This window comes from Oncorhynchus mykiss, chromosome 10 (assembly GCF_057628025.1).
Source record: "Oncorhynchus mykiss isolate SJ-2025 chromosome 10, ASM5762802v1, whole genome shotgun sequence".
NCBI lineage: Eukaryota > Metazoa > Chordata > Actinopteri > Salmoniformes > Salmonidae > Oncorhynchus > Oncorhynchus mykiss.
Genome location: NC_143031.1, coordinates 31,129,569 through 31,149,983, shown reverse-complemented (window position 1 = coordinate 31,149,983; position 20,415 = coordinate 31,129,569). Strand labels below are relative to the sequence as shown.

General features: G+C 40.9%; 2 protein-coding genes across 4 annotated transcripts in view; one reads left to right on the top strand and one right to left on the bottom strand.

Moving 5' to 3' along the window:
* The first annotated feature begins 9,124 nt into the window (after positions 1 to 9,124).
* LOC110533642 (spermatogenesis-associated protein 22) lies at positions 9,125 to 14,047 on the top strand. Of its 3 annotated transcripts, none has more exons than XM_021618052.3 (8): positions 9,125 to 9,214; positions 9,528 to 9,593; positions 9,663 to 9,816; positions 10,027 to 10,219; positions 10,440 to 10,851; positions 11,109 to 11,235; positions 11,339 to 11,436; positions 11,829 to 14,047. In XM_021618052.3, exons 2-8 carry the CDS (start codon positions 9,564 to 9,566, stop codon positions 12,018 to 12,020), a joined length of 1,206 nt encoding a protein of 401 aa, XP_021473727.1. In that variant the 5' UTR covers positions 9,125 to 9,214; positions 9,528 to 9,563; the 3' UTR covers positions 12,021 to 14,047. The 3 variants fall into 3 exon arrangements, with proteins under 3 accessions (XP_021473727.1, XP_021473728.1, XP_090042473.1); XM_021618053.3 differs by having other exon boundaries at positions 9,679 to 9,816; positions 11,829 to 12,213; XM_090186347.1 differs by lacking the exons at positions 9,125 to 9,214; positions 9,528 to 9,593 and having other exon boundaries at positions 9,679 to 9,816; positions 10,027 to 10,166.
* Positions 14,035 to 20,415, bottom strand: part of LOC110533641 (LHFPL tetraspan subfamily member 7 protein-like) — a 171,815-nt gene continuing 165,434 nt past the window's right edge. Inside the window, exon 3 of the mRNA XM_021618051.3 lies at positions 14,035 to 19,054. Coding sequence (XP_021473726.1) covers positions 18,828 to 19,054 — 227 coding nt within the window. The 3' untranslated portion in view covers positions 14,035 to 18,827. The remainder of the gene's footprint in view (positions 19,055 to 20,415) is intronic.

Genomic DNA, 20,415 nt, shown 5'->3' with positions numbered 1-20,415 from the left:
TCACATGCCACCTCAACAACACTATGGGGGCCTTGGTGGAGGGACAGGAGTCGTTTAGTGGCATCCTTACCACAGACCGGGTGGTCAAAGACATTCCTCATCTCCTCCGTGAATCGGGAGTAGAAGAAGCAGATGGGGGACTGTCTCTCCCATACTGCCGTGGCCCAGGTAAGCACTGCTCCACGGAGGCAGCCAATCAGGAAGGAAATCTTGGCCAGTTCTCTAACATAAGAGTAGGGCTGTTGCTCAAATACTAGTGAACATTGTACTAACAAGGCTCTGCAAGCTCCGAGTTCTCCATCGTAGCTCTTGGGAGTCAGGACAAATGGCTCTGGGCGAAGGTTCAGCCCTGTAGGTCAGACAGGCTTCGTGAAAACTCCTTGATGTGCTCCAAAAGGGCTTTCAGGGCTTGGTCATGTTGCTCGAGCGTTAATTCACCTGTTTCCATACATGTTTCATTTTAAAACATTCTTACAAAGGAGTTGTTTAATCTAACTGATTAACTATTTTTCTGTACATGGAATTGTATTTGTTTTTATATAAAAAAAATAATTATAATCTTTACAGAAAAATGCCACCGGCAGTATCTGATGTGTGGAAACATTTCACTGCAGCTAATGTAGAAGGGAAAGCTGTGCACATTTGAAAATTCTGTGCCAAATCATATGTGAAAAAGGCAACAAAGACGCAGAATCATCTGGCCGAGTGCATAAAGTTCTCTCAGCGCTCACACCAAGCAAACTCTGACAAAAGTCCCTCTACTTCTATTTGAGGTGAAAATGATGAATCAGACACCTTATCGACAGCAACAGCTCATGGTCCTCCTGGAATAAGACATTTGTTTGACTCAGTGGAGGAACGTAGTAAGAGAAATGCTGATGAATGTCTTGCTCAAGCTGTGTTTGCAACTGGTTCACCTCTGATGCTCACAGGCAATGTGCATTGGAAGAGATTTCTGAATGTTCTTCGCCCAGCATACACCACTCCAACCAGACATGCTTAATCTACTCATTTGCTGGATGCAGAATTCAACAGAGTTCAAGTGAAGGTCAAGCAAATCATAGAGAAAGCAGACTGTATTGCAATCATCTCGATTGGTCGAATGTTCGTGGGCAAAGAATAATTAACTAAATTATCTCCACCCCTCAACCAGTATTCCACAAGAGCACAGACACAAGTGACAACAGACACACCGGTCTCTACATTGCAGATGAGCTGAAGGCAGTCAATGACCTTTGACCACAGAAGGTATTTGCACTAGTGACAGACAATGCTGCGAACTTGAAGGCTGCTTAGACTAAAGTGGAGGAGTCCTACCCTCACATCACACCCATTGGCTGTGTTGCTCATGCATTGAATCTGCTCCTCAAGGACATCAAGGCACTGAAAACAATGGATACACTCTACAAGAGAGCCAAGGAAATGGTTAGGTATGTGAAGAGTCATCAAGTTATAGCAGCAATCTACCTCACCAAGCAAAGTAAGAAGAATAAGAGCACCACAATGAAGCTGCCCAGCAACACCCTGGTGGTGGTGTTATCATGTTTGACAATCTCCTGGAGGGGAAGGAGTCTCTCCAAGAAATGGCCATATCACAGTCTGCCAATATGGACAGCCCCATCAAGAGGATCCTCCTGGATGATGTATTTTGGGAGAGAGTGGTAAGCAGCCTGAAACTCCTGAAACCTATAGCAGTAGCCATTGCACGGATTGAGGGAGACGATGCCATCCTGTCTGATGTTCAGACTCTGCTAGCAGATGTAAGAGAAGAAATCCGTACTGCCCTGCCCACTTCACTGTTTCTCAAAGCTGAGGAAACTGCAGTTCTGAAATACATTAAAAAGTGTGAAGACTTCTGCCTGAAGCCCATACACACCGCAGCGTACATGTTGGACCCTAAGTATGTTGGCAAGAGCATCCTGTCTGGTGCAGAGATCAACAACACCTATGGTGTCATCACTACCATGTCTTGCCACTTTGGCCTGGATGAGGGCAAGGTTCATGGCAGTCTGGCGAAGTACACTTCCAAGCAAGGGCTTTGGGATGGAGATGCAATATGGCAGTCGTGCCAACATATCTCATCAACCACCTGGTGGAAGGGACTTTGTGGATCTGAGGCTCTTTCCCCTGTTGCCTCCATCATCCTTCAAATCCAAATCCCACCAACAGCCGCCTCAGAGCACAACTGGTCATTGTTTGGGAACACACACACCAAAGCACGCAACAGGCTTACCAATACAAGGGTTGAATAATTGGTGGCCATCCGGGCAAATTTGAGGCTTTTTGAGCCTGACATCGAGCCATCCTCAACAAGGTTGAGGTAAAAGGTTTATGTTTCTGTCTCAATATAATATGGTAAATATATCCGATGCAAAAAACATTCATTTTAAATGATATTAATATTAATTTGCATATATTTCTGTTAATTCCCATATATTCCCGTTAACTCCCACGGAAATTTTCCATCTCTGAATATTCCTCAAAATGTGCAACACTATACACAACATACACTTAGTATTACTTTCTTAACTACAGTATACATATCTCCCTGGCATATCACATCATTGATGCAGCAGCATACAAGACATTTTTGGACTCGCCTTGTTGTGCTGTGCTCACTTGAACAGGAAGGTGGTACGGTGGTCTTTGCTGGGCAAATTTTGACATCAAACTTTGTCATCAAAGTCTGGAATTCTCTGGATGTATGGTGTTTTCAAGACAACTGGGAACTGGAAAAAACAAGGTTAAATCATGATGACGTCAGTGATCTTCAGGTCGGAGCTCTAGAAAGAGGCCCGAGTTCCAGACTTGCAACTCTGAGTTGGATTATCGTTCAAAACGTATTTCCCAGTTGGATCTCGTTTTTTTTACGAGTTCCCAGTTGTCTTGAACTCACTGAAATCAGATTTCCCAGTTCTGAGTTTCCAGTTGTTTTGAGCGCAGCAGAAGTCATGCTGGATTGACATCATGGCCAATGTTGAATGTTTATCATTTTAAGCCTGGAAAAGAGACCCTTAAACCCAGACTTGGGACCACATACCCACTCCACTGAATAGCAGGCTAAAGATTGCTTTGCGATGCTTGCAGTTAGCCACTGATTCCTTCCAAACCACTCATTGTTGAATTTGCGATTTTCAACTTGTTGTGTAATGTTTATGTCCATGGCCGATGAGCACCTACCTATACATTATATCTATAATTTCTCTTCATTATTTCTCCTTATATGACAAGAAATTAAAAGGATTTTCCAGTAAATTGGCGACTTTATTCATTATGATGATGACTGCTAGCGTGCTAACTAAAATTTTGAAAGTATGATGTTGACGTGATCAGTCCAATGAAAGCTGCTGTAGATATAACGTGAATTGACGTAATTTTATCTATGGCCAATGACCTTGAGCCTTCTTGGAAGGGCACTTCTAATGTAACTCTATGGCAGCACCAAAAAAGCTTGAATTTTCAAGCTCTCCACATAGATTTGGCAGTGACGTAGTGTTCCAATGAGTGACAGAACACTGAGCTAATCACAGCGCAACTAGAAAACATTACCAACCCCTACGCTCCGTATTTTCTGCTTCCTTGCCCATCACCACATAAAGCACTGAGCTAGGCTGTAACACCTGCATTTTGGAGCTGCCTTCCTCAAGAAAGCAAAAAAAGAGACCATGTTTGCATGCAGCTTTATTAACTCACAGATTATTTTTTATTTTTTTACATTGTTTGCAAATTGATATGTGACATGTATTAATGCCAAAATAACATGCAAAACAGGAATCCCAAAACAAAAACAAAAAAAATATTTTAAAAAGTATATATTTATTTTTTTAGCTAGAAAGGTGGGAATCAAAACCTTGAATGACGGGTCGCCACTGTCTGTAATGATGAAGTGCTTTGAAAGGCTGGTCATCCTGACACACATCAACATCATCCCAGACACCCTGCACCAACTCCAATTTGCATACCGCCCCAACAGATCCACAGATGGCGCAATCTCAAATGCACTTCACACTGCCCTCTCCCACCTGGACAAGAGGGGAAATAACTATGAGAGAATGCTTTTCATAGACAATAGCTCAGCGTTCAACACCATAGTCCCCTCCAAACTCATAACCAAGCTGGAGACCCCGGGATTGAACACCTCCCTCTGTAGCTGGATCTTGGACTTCCTGACGCAACAGCCCCAGCTGGTGAGGGTAGGCAACATCACCTCTGCCACGCCAACCCTCAACACTGGGGCCCCTCAAAGGGTGTGTTTTTAGTCCCATCCTGTACTCCCTGTTCACCCACGACTGCATGACCACACACGACTCCAACACCATCATCAAGTTTGCTGACAACACTAGAGTGGTAGGCCTGATCACCGACAGCAATGAGACAGCCTACAGGGATGAGGTCAGAGACTTGGCCCTGTTGTGCCATGACAACAACCTCTGCCTCAATGTCAATAAGACCAAGGATCTGTTTGTGGACTACAGGAGAAAGAGGGGAAAGCACACCCCCATCCACATCGACAGCGCTGTAGTGGAGCAGGTTGAGAGCTTCTACTGTCTTAGCGTCCACATCCCTATGGACTTAAAATGTTCCCCACAGTCGTGAAGAGGACCCCTCTTCCCCCTCAGGAGGCTGAAAAGATTTGACATGGGCCCTCGGATCCTCGAAAAGTTCTACAGCTGCACCATCGAGAGCATCTTGACTGGCTCCATAACCACTTGGTATGAGAAATGCACCACCATTGTTATCTCTGACAAGAAATATCATCAACCCAATGAATCATACCATTTTTCTGTGGTACTATAAATACAGAAAGATATTATTGAAATAATAACAACATTGCAACGGCACTATACAATGAAGGACATTTAATTGTTTGCACTCATAATAGTTGCATTGTTCTAGCGATGCTTGTTAGAGAGCAGTTATAAAAGTCTTGTGAATGTGTATGTGAAGATGATGAGGGCCATATTGCCTAACATGCAGTAAATACGAATTACAATGAGACATCTTCAAGTAAATACAGTTATAGAAATACACTTCTTCAATTAGCTTTAGGATTTTGATCACGCTATTCTGCATGTCATTTAATATTTTTATTTTTTTACAGCTCTATTATTGAGGATGTCCATGTGCAGGGTAAGCTGCTTTAGAGATAAGACCATTGTAAGGTAATTAACATACTGAATTCTCGTCCATTTATTACCCATGACTTCCTGTCATTTCCTCAACTTGACTTTGATCATTTTCTTCCGTAAAGTTTAGCAGAATGTTTTGTGCAAAGGAGACCGTACATGAATTCTATATCACAACACATCAGGCTCCGAGCAAGAGTGTCACATTGTGTATTCATACCAAGAAAGTTGAAAGTGAAGTTTCATTTGCATTTCCATGGCGTCCATTATCGTAAGAGTCAATAAAACTCATGAAGGGAGAGAGAGTTTTCTGCTGTACTGACACTGGCTTATGCATTGGGGGCAAATTATCGCATGAGTCATTCACTTACATTTTACATGGTTTTCAATTCCATGATTTGCAATAAGTTTCTTTTGTGTTACATGTGCTTGCAGCTTCAGTCAGGAAACAGCCCATGCATGGGTTTGCATTGGGTTTAAGCCTTATGGGAAAGAACTGTAAATGATAAAGGCTTGTTCTGTGAGAACACGGCTGAAAGAGGCCTGTGTCAGGCAGTGGTTTTCCAGATGTGTTGGACCAGTTGTGCTGCAAACACTTTGCTGAGATGAGATCAGTATTTTCAGTGCTGCTGGAACACAACTTTTAAGCCTCAGAGACACCTCTCATGCTCTTTAGAGTCAAAGCAGGTGACACCAGGCACTTCCTGCCAGACATCTGCAGTTAACTGGCCAGTTGTAAACAACTCTTCTAAAGTACAAACTCTAACTGCCTACTGGTGGATCCAGACAATATACAGTGGAGCAAAAAAGTATTTAGTCAGCCACCAATTGTGCAAGTTCTCCCACTTAAAAAGATGAGAGAGGCCTGTAATTTTCATCATAGGGACAAAATACCAGCAACAGTGTGTGAAAACCTTGTGAAGACTTACAGAAAACATTTGACCTCTGTCATTGCCAACAAAGGGTCTATAACAAAATATTGAGATAAACTTTTGTTATTGAGCAAATACTTATTTTCCACCATAATTTGCAAATTAATTAATTAAAAATCCTTCAATGTGGCTGACTAAATACTTTTTTGCCCCACTGTATATGTTTAGGAAGTGAGGTTCACAAAAGCTCATACTCTGAAATACCCATTTTTTATGATTTATTTTATATTTATATATATTTCACCTTTATTTAACTAGGTAGGCCAGTTGAGAACAAGTTCTCATTTACAACTGCAACCTGGCCAAGATAAAGCAAAGCAGTGTGACAAAAACAACAACACAGGGGCACACATGGGATAAACAAACATACAGTCAATAACAAAAAAGAAAACATCTCTATACAGTGTGTGCAGTAAGGAGGTAAAGGCAATAAATAGGCCAATAGTGGCGAAGTAGTTACAATTTAGCAATTTACACTGGAGTGATATGTGCAGATGAGGATGTGCAAGTAGAAATACTGGTGTGCAAAAGAGCAGAAAAACAAAAACAAATATGGGGATGAGGTAGGTAGTTGGTTGGATGGGCTATTTACAGATGGGCTGTGTATAGCTGCAGCGATCAGCTATACAGCAGCTATAAGCTCCTCTGACAGCTGACCTTAAAGTTAGTGAGGGAGAAATGTCTCCCTCACTAACTCGTTCCAGTCACGCTCCAGTCATTGGCTGCAGAGAACTGGAAGGAAAGGCGGCCAAAGGGGGAATTGGCTTTGGAGGTGACCAGTGAACTATACCTTCTGGAGCGTGCTACAGGTGAGTGCTGCTATGGCGACCAGTGAGCTGAGATAAGGCGGAGCTATACCTAGCAAAGACTTATAGATGACCTGGAGCCAGTGGGTTTGGCGACGAATATGTAGCGTGGACCAGCCAACGAGAGCATACAGGTCGCAGTGATGGGTAGTATATGGGGCTTTGGTGACAAAAGAGATGGCACTGTGATAGACTGCATCCAATTTGCTGAGTAGAGTGTTGGAGGCTAATTTGTAAATTACATCGCCAAAGTCAGGGATCGGTAGGATATATTGTGAAATTAATTATAACCAATTCAACTTCTTTAATAAACTTCTATATATTTTTTCATTATCTTATTCCTGAGCACTAATTAGTTAGCATCTGCCTCAATTTATACTGCAGACTGATCAATTCCTGCAGGCTCAGCTGCCTGGCCTGCAGCATCTTCCTGATGAAATTGCAGCACTCGCTTCACACTCAAGTTCCAAGGAAATCTTTCCTAACCCTAGTTATTTTATTGTGCAATTATAGTCTACTACACCCAGTTACTATGCAGATTGTGGCCAAGTAAAAGAGGAAATGGTCACTTGGATGTTTAGTCCACCATTTACAAAGCAGTATGGTATGATAAGGACATCAGTAGACAGACATATTGATCCAGGATTTGGATTGTTATTGAGTTGGATGATCAATTGTGCAAATACTCTTGGTAGAAACCGTTCAACCACTTAAAAATGGGTAATTTCCCCCCTACTTATTTACAATGAACAATACATTCTCATCTCAAGATTTAGCTGAGTAAGCAGCTGGTTTGTCATTGTGTCAGAAGAGGTACTACTACAGTGCTTGGGAAATGGACAGGATGGAGCTGTGTTGACTAATAAAATAAAATATAATTTAACAGAAAGGTCCTGATGAAATGTGAGATGAGCCAGTTCTCAGCTAGTAGATCTGTGGCAAGCCCTGTTTGACATAGGAGGGCAAATGAATCAAAGTGTTTCATATTACCTACACATACACACAAGAGGAGTAACATGAATTGTTTATGCAGGTTCGTACATAAAACATTCTCAATTCAGGCAGCAAAGGCGTTGATGTCCCCCTTAACTCGATTTAATGAAGAGAAGGTGAAAAACACGGGGAAATATCCATATGTTCATTATGAAACACCATTTCCCACTACCAGGCTAATGATAGTCCTGGATGTTGCGTATCGCATTGAGCCGGACCTCAACCCCATCAAACGCCTTTGAGAATAATTGAAACGCCGACTGCGAGCCAGGCATAAATGCCCGACCTCACTAATAATGCTCTTGTGGCTGAATGGAAGCAAGAGGCCGGTCTGGACTGCACTAAATCTGAACCAAACATAGACGTCTATGATTCGTTCAGATTTGGTCCGGACCAAAAACCAATGTCCATGGACGTGGAAATCAAGGCCGGTCCGGAACTTCACACACACAAAAAAAAACCCTCCAAAAGGCGTAGGCATCGATCCATGCTTATTGAGGTGTATCCTAACAGTATTGGCTGAAATTGAATTATATGTGGTAAGCCTACATTACCACCAAAAAACGACACCCGGAAAGGACCAAAAAAAGACGTGCTTGTGCTTACTGGTGTGTAGACCACAATGGAATTTTATGAATGAATGCCCATCGTCTGTAAAACAGGGCATGGCATTATCAGTCCTGATTCCTGTGACTAATCAACTAGGCTACCCAACTTTATCAGGAGTATTCGCGAGCCTATTTGCAATGTGTTTACACAGCGGGAAATTCCGAATTTTAACTAGGCAAGTCATTTAAGAAGAGATCCTTATTTTCAATGACAGCGGATCAACTGCCTTGTTCAGGGGTAGAACGACATATTTTTACCTTGTCAGCTCGGAGATTCGAGTCCAACGCTCTAACCACTAGGCTACCTGCCGCCCCAATTAATCGGCTTGTCAAAAAATTGAAGGATACAAACCACTGATCATGACAATGGGGTGAAATTCCTGGACAACAGTCGTTATCGTCCATTCCATATTGTCCATTTTAATTTGACATGTCCTGTTTTTAGGATATGTTGTTTGTTAACATAACAGGGTATTTTTTTTATTTGATTGAGCGTCATTTAGGTTAGGCTATTTGATTGGAGAATCCGGCATGATGTAAAAAGTGTCCCTCTCATTACATTTTATCTCCAGCTTTTAAGCTACAGAAAAGGCCACATTCTCTTTCTACCATATTTATATAGCTAATGTGCAGCCTCCCTGTCCTAGGTGGGTGCTATCTAGCCAAGACGTCATTACCAGAGAAATCGCGGGCATTAGCGCGTGACCATCTGACTGGCTAGGAGGAGACCTGGCTCACCAGCTAGTCAGGTATTTAGTTACATTGGAATAGCAACCACAGGTGTACACTGAAAATACATACTTTCATTAAATGTAACTTCATTAAAACTAATAATTGTTTGAGGACGATGCTTTAGTTGTTGCTTATCTATCTAGCTAAGTTAGCTACTAAAACTGAAATAGCTATTGATAACAATTGTTTTAGCTAAGGTCAGTGACGTTAGCTAGCTAAGTTAGGCCCTGTTAACCTTAGCTAACATTAGCAAGAAGTGGTCTGATGTTTTGTGGCTACAGGTGGCTGGCAAGCTAGTTCTAACTATTTTACATTTTATGAATTCATTAGATTCTCTGAGTGGACACTGCAATAAGATGAGAAGATATGAAATGCAGCAGGCCAGACCTACTGCAGGTTTGTGAAATTCAAATGTGAGTTGGGCTGATGGCTGCATTCATGAAATAAACTGATTGTCAGGTATAGGTTGTTTCCTTTCCAGGCTGCCTCTCTGTGCCTCTGTTTACCCAGAAGAAAAGGAGCAGGCTGCCTTTGACATCCAATCCCTCTGAGAATGAATTCTGCTCCAACAATGAATACATGTCCACACACAGTGCTGTTTCATCCAACAACATATCTGGTAAGATAAATAGGCTACTTCGTGTTTTTCAGTAGTAGCTATAATCATGTGCGATTCATAAATGTGGCTGTTATCAATTTATTCTGGATGTTCAAAGCGAGAGAGATATCCAAGTCACTAGATGGCACTACACGAGGAAAAATGCAATTTTGCTGCCCATATCAATGCTTTAACAGAACATTTTTTATAATACTTTCTACCTCTGCTCAGGTAACACAGAATATTTCCAAGGTCAAGACCCAGGCTGTCCTGCACCTGCTGCTCAGAACAGTCAGTGGAACAGACAAGGAAACCAGCATCAGTCTCAACCACAGTTTCAGTATCCAAACAGTCGACTTGCACCTGAACCCGTGAGAAGAAACTTTGCACCTCTACCACACCCATATAAAGCTGTGAATACAGGGTATGGTCAGTTGATAGGTCTCTGGAGCTCTCTGTAGAGGCAGTTATTATAGATGCATAATTCAAAAATGTTTGCAGTGCACATTTAAAAGTTAACCTGCAGATAAACAGGGTCTATATATTGTATAGTAAGTACAGTTTTAGAGAGATGTTTTTTTTGGGTTGTCTGGTGGTTATGCAACACATAAACCAGTCGTATCACTTATATTGCATATGTTTAGTCCGCAGATGGGACAGCAACAGCCACCAGTGAGGCAGGACTCCAGAGCCCCTATAAACCCCAGACAGAGCAACTACAACGGCCCTTGCAGCAGTGGGAACACACAGAGCAAGCCAGTACCCCCAGGTAGCTACTCTCATATGGGTCAGCAGCAGCAGTCTGGCTACAGACAGGGACAGGCCAACCCACCAGAGCCTCCTCTCTGCTCCCAGCAGTCTACACCCATTACCACAACAAGCAGACAAACTCCTGGCCCTCCAAACAGACAAACTCCTAGTCCTGGACCACAGCAGCAGAAGCAGAACACATCCTGGAAGTTTAAAATGACCACCAACACTGGGCTACAGAAACAGCTGATGGACAGTAGAGACATATATCAAACTCAAAATACCTCTCAGTCTCAGGTACAACATGTAAGTAATCTGTTCTAATTGTAACTTATAGTGTAACATACTGCAGGAAAACTCAGGTTTTCATTGATTACTTACCATAAAATAACTTTGATATAGCTTTCATATTTAACCCAATTGTAAATCTTTAATCTAGTTAAAAATGACAGCTCATACAGTAACGTTGCATCCTTAATATATTTTATTATGCGAGCCTTGTAAATGTTGTTGTTCAATGCTAGAGCAGGTATTAAAGCATTCATGTTTCCTATGTTGGGAAGACACCACCTGTGTTCCAGATCAAACCAGCAACTGAGAACTCTTTGAGGATCCTGACTGCTGTCATTGATGGCATGAGACACTGGAGCCAGTTCAAGGACAGTGCTCCGTACCTATTTGAGATTTTCGGTTAGTTTTCAGTTTTGTCTCTTCACTAACATTGTATTTACCATTACCTGTACTGTATTTACAAAATGTTTGTATTTTATTCTATTCTATGTTCGTCCCACAGCTACTCTTGACTCTGCAGTCACCGCCGGGTCTCATGGAGCTAAGAACTTCCTCATGAGAGATGGGAAAGAGGTGGTGCAGTGTGTCTTCTATGAAAATGTGAGTAAGAAAAACACTTCCTCTTTAATAGGAAAGGGAGACATACAATAGCAGGCCAAGGGCTGTCGAGTTAGTCAGAGGACAACATTATATTACTTCATGTTCACCAAATGAATTGGAGTGTTTAAGGCGATAAAAAATGTAATCTTAAAAAGGCAGTTATTTTAAACATAAAGAACTTTGTAGATTAGAATTTTCTTTCCACAGGATTCTTACCAGCTGCTACTGATCATCAGCATTATAAAGCAGTAGTTTGTTTTGATATGGCTGGAGGATATGGATTCTCAAATCATACTGTAGCTCCAGGGTGGATACCCATTATGTTACGTTTACAGTGTTGTGGAGGATGTATACCCTTTGTGTCTGACCCATCTCTGCTCCATCCCCACCAGGAGCTGGACCTTCCCAGGCTGATCCGAGGACAGGTGCACCGCTGTGTGGGAAACTACGACCGCACCAGGAACACACTCACCTGCATGTCTGTCAGGGCTGCCCTGCAATCCGAGCAGAGGAATGCACAGGAGTCTGTCAAAGCATCGGATGCTGAGATGAGGGGCCTGGTGAAATCACTCAGTGAAGTCTGATCAGAGGCACAGAAACACGTAAAGGGCAATACAATTGTTTTTGTCCATGGTTCCTTGGGAGTATCACTATATGGCAAGTGTTCTCCTTTTCATTAGAAACTGCGGGATCCTATATTTCAAGCGTTTTCATCTTTATTAGAAACTGAAGGATTCTATATAATGTCCTGCTGTGTATATACAGTGCCTTCGAAAAGTACTCCGACCCCTTGACCTTTTCTAAATTTTGTTACGTTCGCCTTATTCTAAAATTGATGAAATAGTTTCCCCCCTTGTCAATCTACACACACAATACCCCATAATGACTAAGCAAAAACAGGTTTTTAGAAATGTTTGCTAATTTATAAAAAACTGAAATATTATTCAGACCTTTTACTCAGTATTTGTTGAAGCACCTTTGGCAGCGATTACAGCATCAAGTCTTCTTGGGTTTGACACTAAAAGCTTGGCACACCTGTATTTGGAGAGTTTCTCCCATTCTTCTCTGCAGAACCTCAAGCTCTGTCAGGTTGGATGAGGGGGGGGGGGGGCGTTGTTGCACAGCTAGTTTCAGGTCTCTCCAGAAATGTTCGATCGGGTTCCAAGTCCGGGCTCTGGCTGGGCCACTCAAGGACATTCAGAGACTTGTTCCCGAAGCCACTCCTGCGTTGTCTTGGCTGTGTGCTTAGGGTTGTTGTCCTGTTGGAAGGTGAACCGTCACTCAGTCCTAGGACCTGAGCGCTCTGGAGAAGGTTTTCATCAAGGATCTGTCTGTACTTTGCTCTGTTCATTTTTGCTTAGATCCTGACTAGTCTCCCAGTCCTTGCCGCTGAAAAACATCCCAACAGCATGATGCTGCCACCACCATGCAGGGATGGTGCCTGGTTTCCTCCAGATGTGACGCTTGGCATTCAGGCCAAAGAGTTCAATCTTGGTTTCTTCAGACCAAAGAATCTTGTTTCTCATGGTCTGAGAGTCTTTAGGTGCCTTTTGGCAAACTCCAAGTGGGCTGTCATGTGCCTTTTACTGAGGCCACTCTACCATAAAGGCCTGATTGGTGGAGTGCTGCAGAGATGGTTGTCCTTCTGGAAGGTTCTCCCATCGCCACAGAGGAACTCTAGAGCTCCATTGGGTTCTTGGTCACCTCCCTGACCAAGACCCTTCTCCCCCAATTGCTCAGTTTGGCCAGGCGGCCAGCTCTAGGAAGAGTCTTGGTGATTCCAAATTTCTTCCATTGTAAGAATGATGGAGGCCACTGTGTTCTTGGGGACCTTCAATGCTGAATAATTTTTTTGTGCCTTGACCCAATCCTGTCTCTTAGCTCTATGGACAGTTCCTTCGACCTCATGGTTTGGTTTTTGCTCTGACATGCACTGTCAACTGTGGGACCTTATATAGACAGGTGTGTGCGTTTCCAAATCATGTACCATCAATTGAATTTACCACAGGTGGACTCCAATGAAGTTGTAGAAACATCTCAAGGATGATCAATGGAGACAGGATGCATCTGGAGCTCAATTTTGAATCTCACAGCAAAGGGTCTGACTACTTGTGTAAATAAGGTATTTCTGTTTTTAATTTGCAAACATTTCTAAAAACATGTTTTCGCTTCGTCACTATAGGGTATTATGTGATTTATAAAAACAAGAAAGAATTTATTCCATTTTAGAATAAGGCTGTAACGGAACAAAATGTGGAAAAAGTCAAGAGGTCTGAATACTATCCGAAGGCACTGTTGATACTTGACATGTTGGAAGATTCTTCCAGGGATGAGTAGCACATGATTCCCCATTATTTTTGAAAAATAGTCAGAACTGTGTTGTTCAAGTGTACAATTTAATCTGCATGTTATCTGTTTATGACCAGCAACAAATGAAGATTGTGTTTATTAATTTCATAATGTTAAATTATATAATTGCATCTATATATTAGCAGATTATATATTAAATTATTTTTCTTCCCATTTTTATATAGTATTATACACATATTTCCAGTGTTTCGTATGTATCATTCAGTTTTGGGACACAAATAAAACCCCTTTCTCTTCCTCATTTATAGAAACATTTTATTATAAAGAATATTCACAGAACAGCAAACTTTGTCAAGAGACTAGTTTCAGGTTAAACAAACACATTGATGAGGTAATATCTCAAAATATGTATTTCAAAAATGGGGGGCCATTTTGGATGAAAAGTGAACCCACATACAGTTATTAGTTTATTTACAATCAACATACAATATCACAATGGAAAACCCAATACTACTCTCTACAAAAAAAAACACTTTCACCAGTGCTGAGACTTGACACACAAGTTTCAACATATCGGGTAACAAATCCTGTGCAGCAAGTGAATCCCAGTCTTTCCCAATATCAAGCACAGTACGAGGTCCTATACAAATACCAACATTTCTTTCCTGGTCTTCTTTTCAAAACATGGCAACACAATTACAATTTTTTTTTATCAAGACTTTTCCCTCTTTGTAAGTAATTTGGCAATTTCCAAAGTTCACACCAGCATTATGCACACACACACACACACTTTGGAATACAGTATGTATGTAAAATATTTGTTACATTGGCTGTGTAGTGGAGGAAATTATACAATTTGTCCTTGAAACATGACTAGAATAAAATCATTATATTAGGAGGAATGGGATGGCAAAAACACTAGTCCATTACCTTATCTCAGAATGTAATTATTTTAAGTCGTGCTTCACACATTACGTGGTTAATGTGTCAATTGAACACTGATAACATTGAGCTAAGTTAAATTTGTATAGCTCTCAAGCTCTACCACTCTAATTCTAAATAACATGGTACAGTGGGGCAAAAAAGTATTTAGTCAGCCACCAATTGTGCAAGTTCTCCCACTTAAAAAGATGAGAGAGGTCTGTAATTTTCATCATAGGTACACTTCAACTATGACAGACAAAATGAGAAAAAAAATCCAGAAAATCACATTGTAGGATTTTTTTAATGAATTGATTTGCAAATTATGGTGGAAAATAAGTATTTGGTCAAAAACAAAAGTTTATCTCAATACTTTGTTATATGCCCTTTGTTGGCAATGACAGAGATCAAATGTTTTCTGTAAGTCTTCACAAGGTTTTCACACACTGTTGCTGGTATTTTGGCCCATTCCTCCATGCAGATCTCCTCTAGAGCAGTGATGTTTTGGGGCTGTTGCTGGGCAACACGGACTTTCAACTCCCTCCAAAGATTTTCTATGGGGTTGAGATCTGGAGACTGGCTAGGCCACTCCAGGATCTTAAAATGCTTCTTACGAAGCCACTCCTTCGTTGCCCGGGCAGTGTGTTTGGGATCATTGTCATGCTGAAAGACCCAGCCACGTTTCATCTTCAATGCCCTTGCTGATGGAAGGAGGTTTTCACTCAAAATCTCACGATTCATGGCCCCATTCATTCTTTCCTTTACACGGATCAGTCGTCCTGGTCCCTTTGCAGAAAAACAGCCCCAAAGCATGATGTTTCCACCCCATGCTTCACAGTAGGTATGGTGTTCTTTGGATGCAACTCAGCATTCTTTGTCCTCCTAACACGACGAGTTGAGTTTTTACCAAAAAGTTATATTTTGGTTTCATATGACATTCTCCCAATCTTCTTGATCATCCAAATGCTCTCTAGCAAACTTCAGACGGGCCTGGACATGTACTGGCTTAAGCAGGGGAACACGTCTGGCACTGCAGGATTTGAGTCCCTGGTGGCGTAGTGTGTTACTGATGGTAGGCTTTGTTACTTTGGTGCCAGCTCTCTGCAGGTCTTTCACTAGGTCCCCCCGTGTGGTTCTGGGATTTTTGCTCACCGTTCTTGTGATCATTTTGACCCCACGGGGTGAGATCTTGCGTGGAGCCCCAGATCGAGGGAGATTTATCAGTGGTCTTGTATGTCTTCCATTTCCTAATAATTGCTCCCACAGTTTATTTCTTCAAACCAAGCTGCTTACCTATTGCAGATTCAGACTTCCCAGCCTGGTGCAGGTCTAAATTTTGTTTCTGGTGTCCTTTGACAGCTCTTTGGTCTTGGCCATAGTGGAGTTTGGAGTGTGACTGTTGGAGGTTGTGGACAGGTGTCTTTTATACTGATAACAAGTTCAAACAGGTGCCATTAATACAGGTAACGAGTGGAGGACAGAGGAGCCTCTTAAAGAAGTTACAGGTTTGTGAGAGCCAGAAATCTTGCTTGTTTGTAGGTGACCAAATACTTATTTTCCATCATAATTTGCAAATAAATTCATTAAAAATCCTACAATGTGATTTTCTGGATTTCTTTTCTTCTCATTTTGTCTGTCATAGTTGAAGTGTACCTATGATGGAAATTACAGGCCTCTCATCTTTTTAAGTGGGAGAACTTGCACAATTGGTGGCTGACTAAATACTTTTTGCCCCACTGTATATGTCGCAACCTTTTAATTTAGTGATTACAGTTATTTACCTCTTATGAATAAACTGGCAAAGTGTCAGCAGCATAATTCAACACAAGTACAGTTTGTTCTATCTGTCATTATCTTCAAGCTTTTAGAAGACATACGTTTTTTTTCTTCTAGAGAATATTTTAATGTTCAGAAGCACATCTTGAAACACATACAAGACAAGTACAGCACACATAGAGAAAATAACAAAATTACAACTGTTTTACACTACAATATCCACAGTTTAAGCAGATGTAGATGGTAACCTGATATTAATAGTATTGAAGTAACTTGTCTTGGTTCTGTTATAAAGGCACACGTTGGTATGGTCAGAGCAGATCATCTAATCTAGATAAACTGTTTTACTATTAACTAACCACAACTTCATCTGCACTCTAGTCAATCATTTCTAGACAATGCTGTCTTATCTAATTGCCTTTAGCCTGATTTAATGTAGTCCTGAATTATAGTGTATAGCTAATATTGCGTAGTGTTGGGGTCAATTCCAATTTAATGTGAAATTCGAATTCAGTTCTTGAATTCACTCATGAAGTGGAGAATTTACATTTAATTTAATTTGAATTTCAACTATCTTCAAGTTATGGAATTGGAATTAGACTGTTGGACTGCTTGAATTGGAATTGAATTCAAATTGTAAAAACATTTAATCTTTGGAATTGAAATAAATTGGAATTCAATATTTGTACATTTCCCAGTTAATGGAATGAATGCACATAGTATCAAACATTGACTGCATTATTTGTTTTAAATCATTTCAACTTGTATTTCTATATTTCCAGTTTAGCTGGGCGGTCTGAACTGTGACATGATCAGCCTGAGGGAATTGAATTAGAATTTGTGGAATTGTTGAGGATCCTATTGGATAGGGAATTGAATCATTAACATTGGAATTGAAAGGAATTGAATTCTCTAAATTCAAGGACTGGAATCAACGACCTGGACTTTAAATGTAATCAAATAGAATTTACAGGGAAAGGGAATTTAATTAGAATTTGTTGAATTAACCCCAACCCTGGTATTGTGTGGTGTAAAAACTGAAACAATAATGACTTGGGTTAACAAGACAACCATATTAACACTAGGAACTCTGGGAAAAGGTTGGTAGAAGGATGTCATGTCATCCCAACATAAAATGTATAACAAATGCTTTTCATATGTCTTCAAAAGTTAACTATCAGATGTAAGTATAAGTATTATATTATTACTATGCACACCTATCTATATTAATTTGTCTTAAAGGCAGGTCAGACGCTTCTATATTGTTTGGTACAGCTCCTTCACTGAAACATATTTATTCAACTCTTTCTTTAGAATTTTTACTGTCCAATAGTCCATTTAAAACCATGTTGAAGATGTAGGCTAAGTCAGATGGTGAGTCCCCAAGGGTCATTTTTCACTGTGCTACATGTCCATCTAATGACATCCATTCAGTCAGTGTTCAATGCTGGATAAAAACGTCATCTGGATCTAAACCTTTATACAATCCACTCTCCTCAAACTCCACTGGACAGAATCCTTGATGCGCTCACTGTTGAGACCTGAGTCCGTGTTCATATCCTTTCTAATCCTCGCTTTGTCTTGATGTCAAACGGGTCTCTCATTGTCTTTACTGTTCGCCAAATCCGCATTGATCCATTGGAGATAGAAGCATGTCCATGTTTTTTGATAACTGTAGAAATGTCTCATATTGTCTGTTAATCTCAGGCCATACTTTACCTTCTCTTTAAGATTCTCCTTATTTTCACACCTTCTCTTTTGCAAACAACTCCCTGATTATTCTGGAATGATATATTTAATGACCACTCTTATTGCCCACTTAATGTCACCATGGATTCATATTATGGTTCTAGTCCTGACCATCACCCTCTGTCTGGTTACAGTAATATTAAACCAATGTTGTATGTATAACATGATAGGAATGTTTATGCGCTGTATACTTCTGTCCATCTGAACAGAGGGAGTTGTTGTCAATCCTTGTGTTTCTTTCAAATGTATTTTTTTTCCAGAAAAGATACTGAATATGAAATAAGTCTAACCAGAAATGCAGTCACAAATTGACAGTAAATGTGAATTAATAGTCATAACAATATGAGTTAACGTTTGACATTATTGGGAGATTTTTTTTTAACAGAACATAGTTCCATTCAATTAGGTCAATTATTAGATCAAAGAAATAGCTTTTGTATGAAGGAAGACAGTACATAAATGTTGTTCACAGTTGGGTATAGCCTAGTTGTATGTCAGAGGCAGGGCTTTTTAAAATGGCATCCTACTGAAGAAGTGGATGCAGGGGTTTCTCCCATCTCCATCATACAGGGAAGTAGGAAGTACTGTAGCAAACTGACAGGATGAGGTTGGGGAAGGTGGGGTCAGTTGTTGTCCTATAAGAGAGTGGGCAGTGGGGTTGGGGACAGATGCTCCTTTGGTGCGTATTTGGCGAAAAAGGGTAGGAAGAGTGTGAGCATGACGGCGACGATGGCCAACATGTATCCCCAGCCGATTTGGCAGTCCCCGGCATAGTAGATGTCTGAGTCCCCGCAAAAGGACCTCACCAGGGTGGAGTTCAGCCCAAAGGGATAGACCAGCAGCCCAGACCCCATGATGAACACTGGAAGAGAAAGGAGAGATGAAAGAGGCTTTGGTTACAACCAGGGATACACTCAAATATGTAAGACATGTCATAGTGTTGTGTTTGGTCATGGATTTCATTGTTGAGTATATCTTGAGAGAGCACTGAACATCCCTTCTTGTTCAGCTTCCAAAAAACATTTCTAATGTCCCTCTTTCTCCAACTGAACTAAATCCAGCTGTAAAAGTGTCCATCCTGGCTCATTACTTTGAGATTGGGAAGTGTTCCTGGAACATCCTGGTAATGCTGACTCCTGGCCACTTGGTGGAACTAGAGGTTCTGCATTATGAGTTGACAGCGCAAAGATAGCCCACAGATACAGTCAACAGTGTAATGTAGGAGCTTCGCCATCTGCCTTATCTCCAATTGTACCCTGAATAGCCCAAGTAGGAATATAAATCACTATTGAGATTGAGTCTGTAAACTCAGCCAGGGAGTGATGGAGGAAGGACTGATAGAGGAGAGGGGGTATGGGGCTTTTATATATTAAAAAAGACCCCTGATGGCTTTTGATTGACAGGTCTGGCTAATGAAAAGTGAATCATGTCTCCCAAAATCCATTAGCACTTCTCATGCCAAACTGACGACCACAAGAAAAGAGCCCAGCACTTTAATACACATCGATCAACTTTCACAGACAGTATCACATCCTCAGTGCTCAATGTAGCGATGGCGAGAGAGTGGCTCAGTTTAAAAATGGAGTCAGGTCTGCCAGCCAGTGCTGCCAAGAAGCATCTATCGACTGCTGAGTATCATCATTACTACTCATTTCAGGAAAAACATAAAAGGTTAGATTTCCATTATATTGGAATGTCATTGTGTGTCTTTTAAGATAAAAGGAGATAATAAATAGAGTATGGATTTGGACAATGAGCAGTTATCCATAACTGTCTGTCTATAGAACGCATTAAACACGTATCATCTTTTGTTCATGTATTGATTTCAGATCTTCAAGGACAGTGATGCAGCAGGGTTGATGGGAGTGTAATAGGGAATTCATGAGAGAAGGTAATGGGGATGTCAAATATGAAATTGTTTTGTGCTGTAATGTACACTACCGTTCAAAAGTTTGGGGTCACTAAGAAATGTCCTTGTTTTTGAAAGAAAAGCACATTTTTTGTCCATTGAAATAACATAAAATTGATCAGAAATACAGTGTGGACATTGTTAATGTTGTAAATGACTATTGTGGCTGGAAACGGCAGATTTTTTTAACGGAATATCTACATAGGCGTACAGAGGCCCATTACCAGCAACCATCACTCCTGTGTTCCAATGGCACGTTGTATAATTTTAAAAAGCTAATTGATCATTAGAAAACCCTTTTTCAATTATGTTAG

Excerpts from the sequence above, each read along its gene's own strand:
- LOC110533642 (XM_021618052.3), top strand. The coding sequence starts at position 9,564 with ATGAAATGCAGCAGGCCAGACCTACTGCAG. Across the intron at positions 10,852-11,108 it reads CTCAGTCTCAGGTACAACAT|ACACCACCTGTGTTCCAGAT; the intron begins GTAAGTAATCTG and ends TATGTTGGGAAG. Across the intron at positions 11,236-11,338 it reads GTACCTATTTGAGATTTTCG|CTACTCTTGACTCTGCAGTC; the intron begins GTTAGTTTTCAG and ends TTCGTCCCACAG.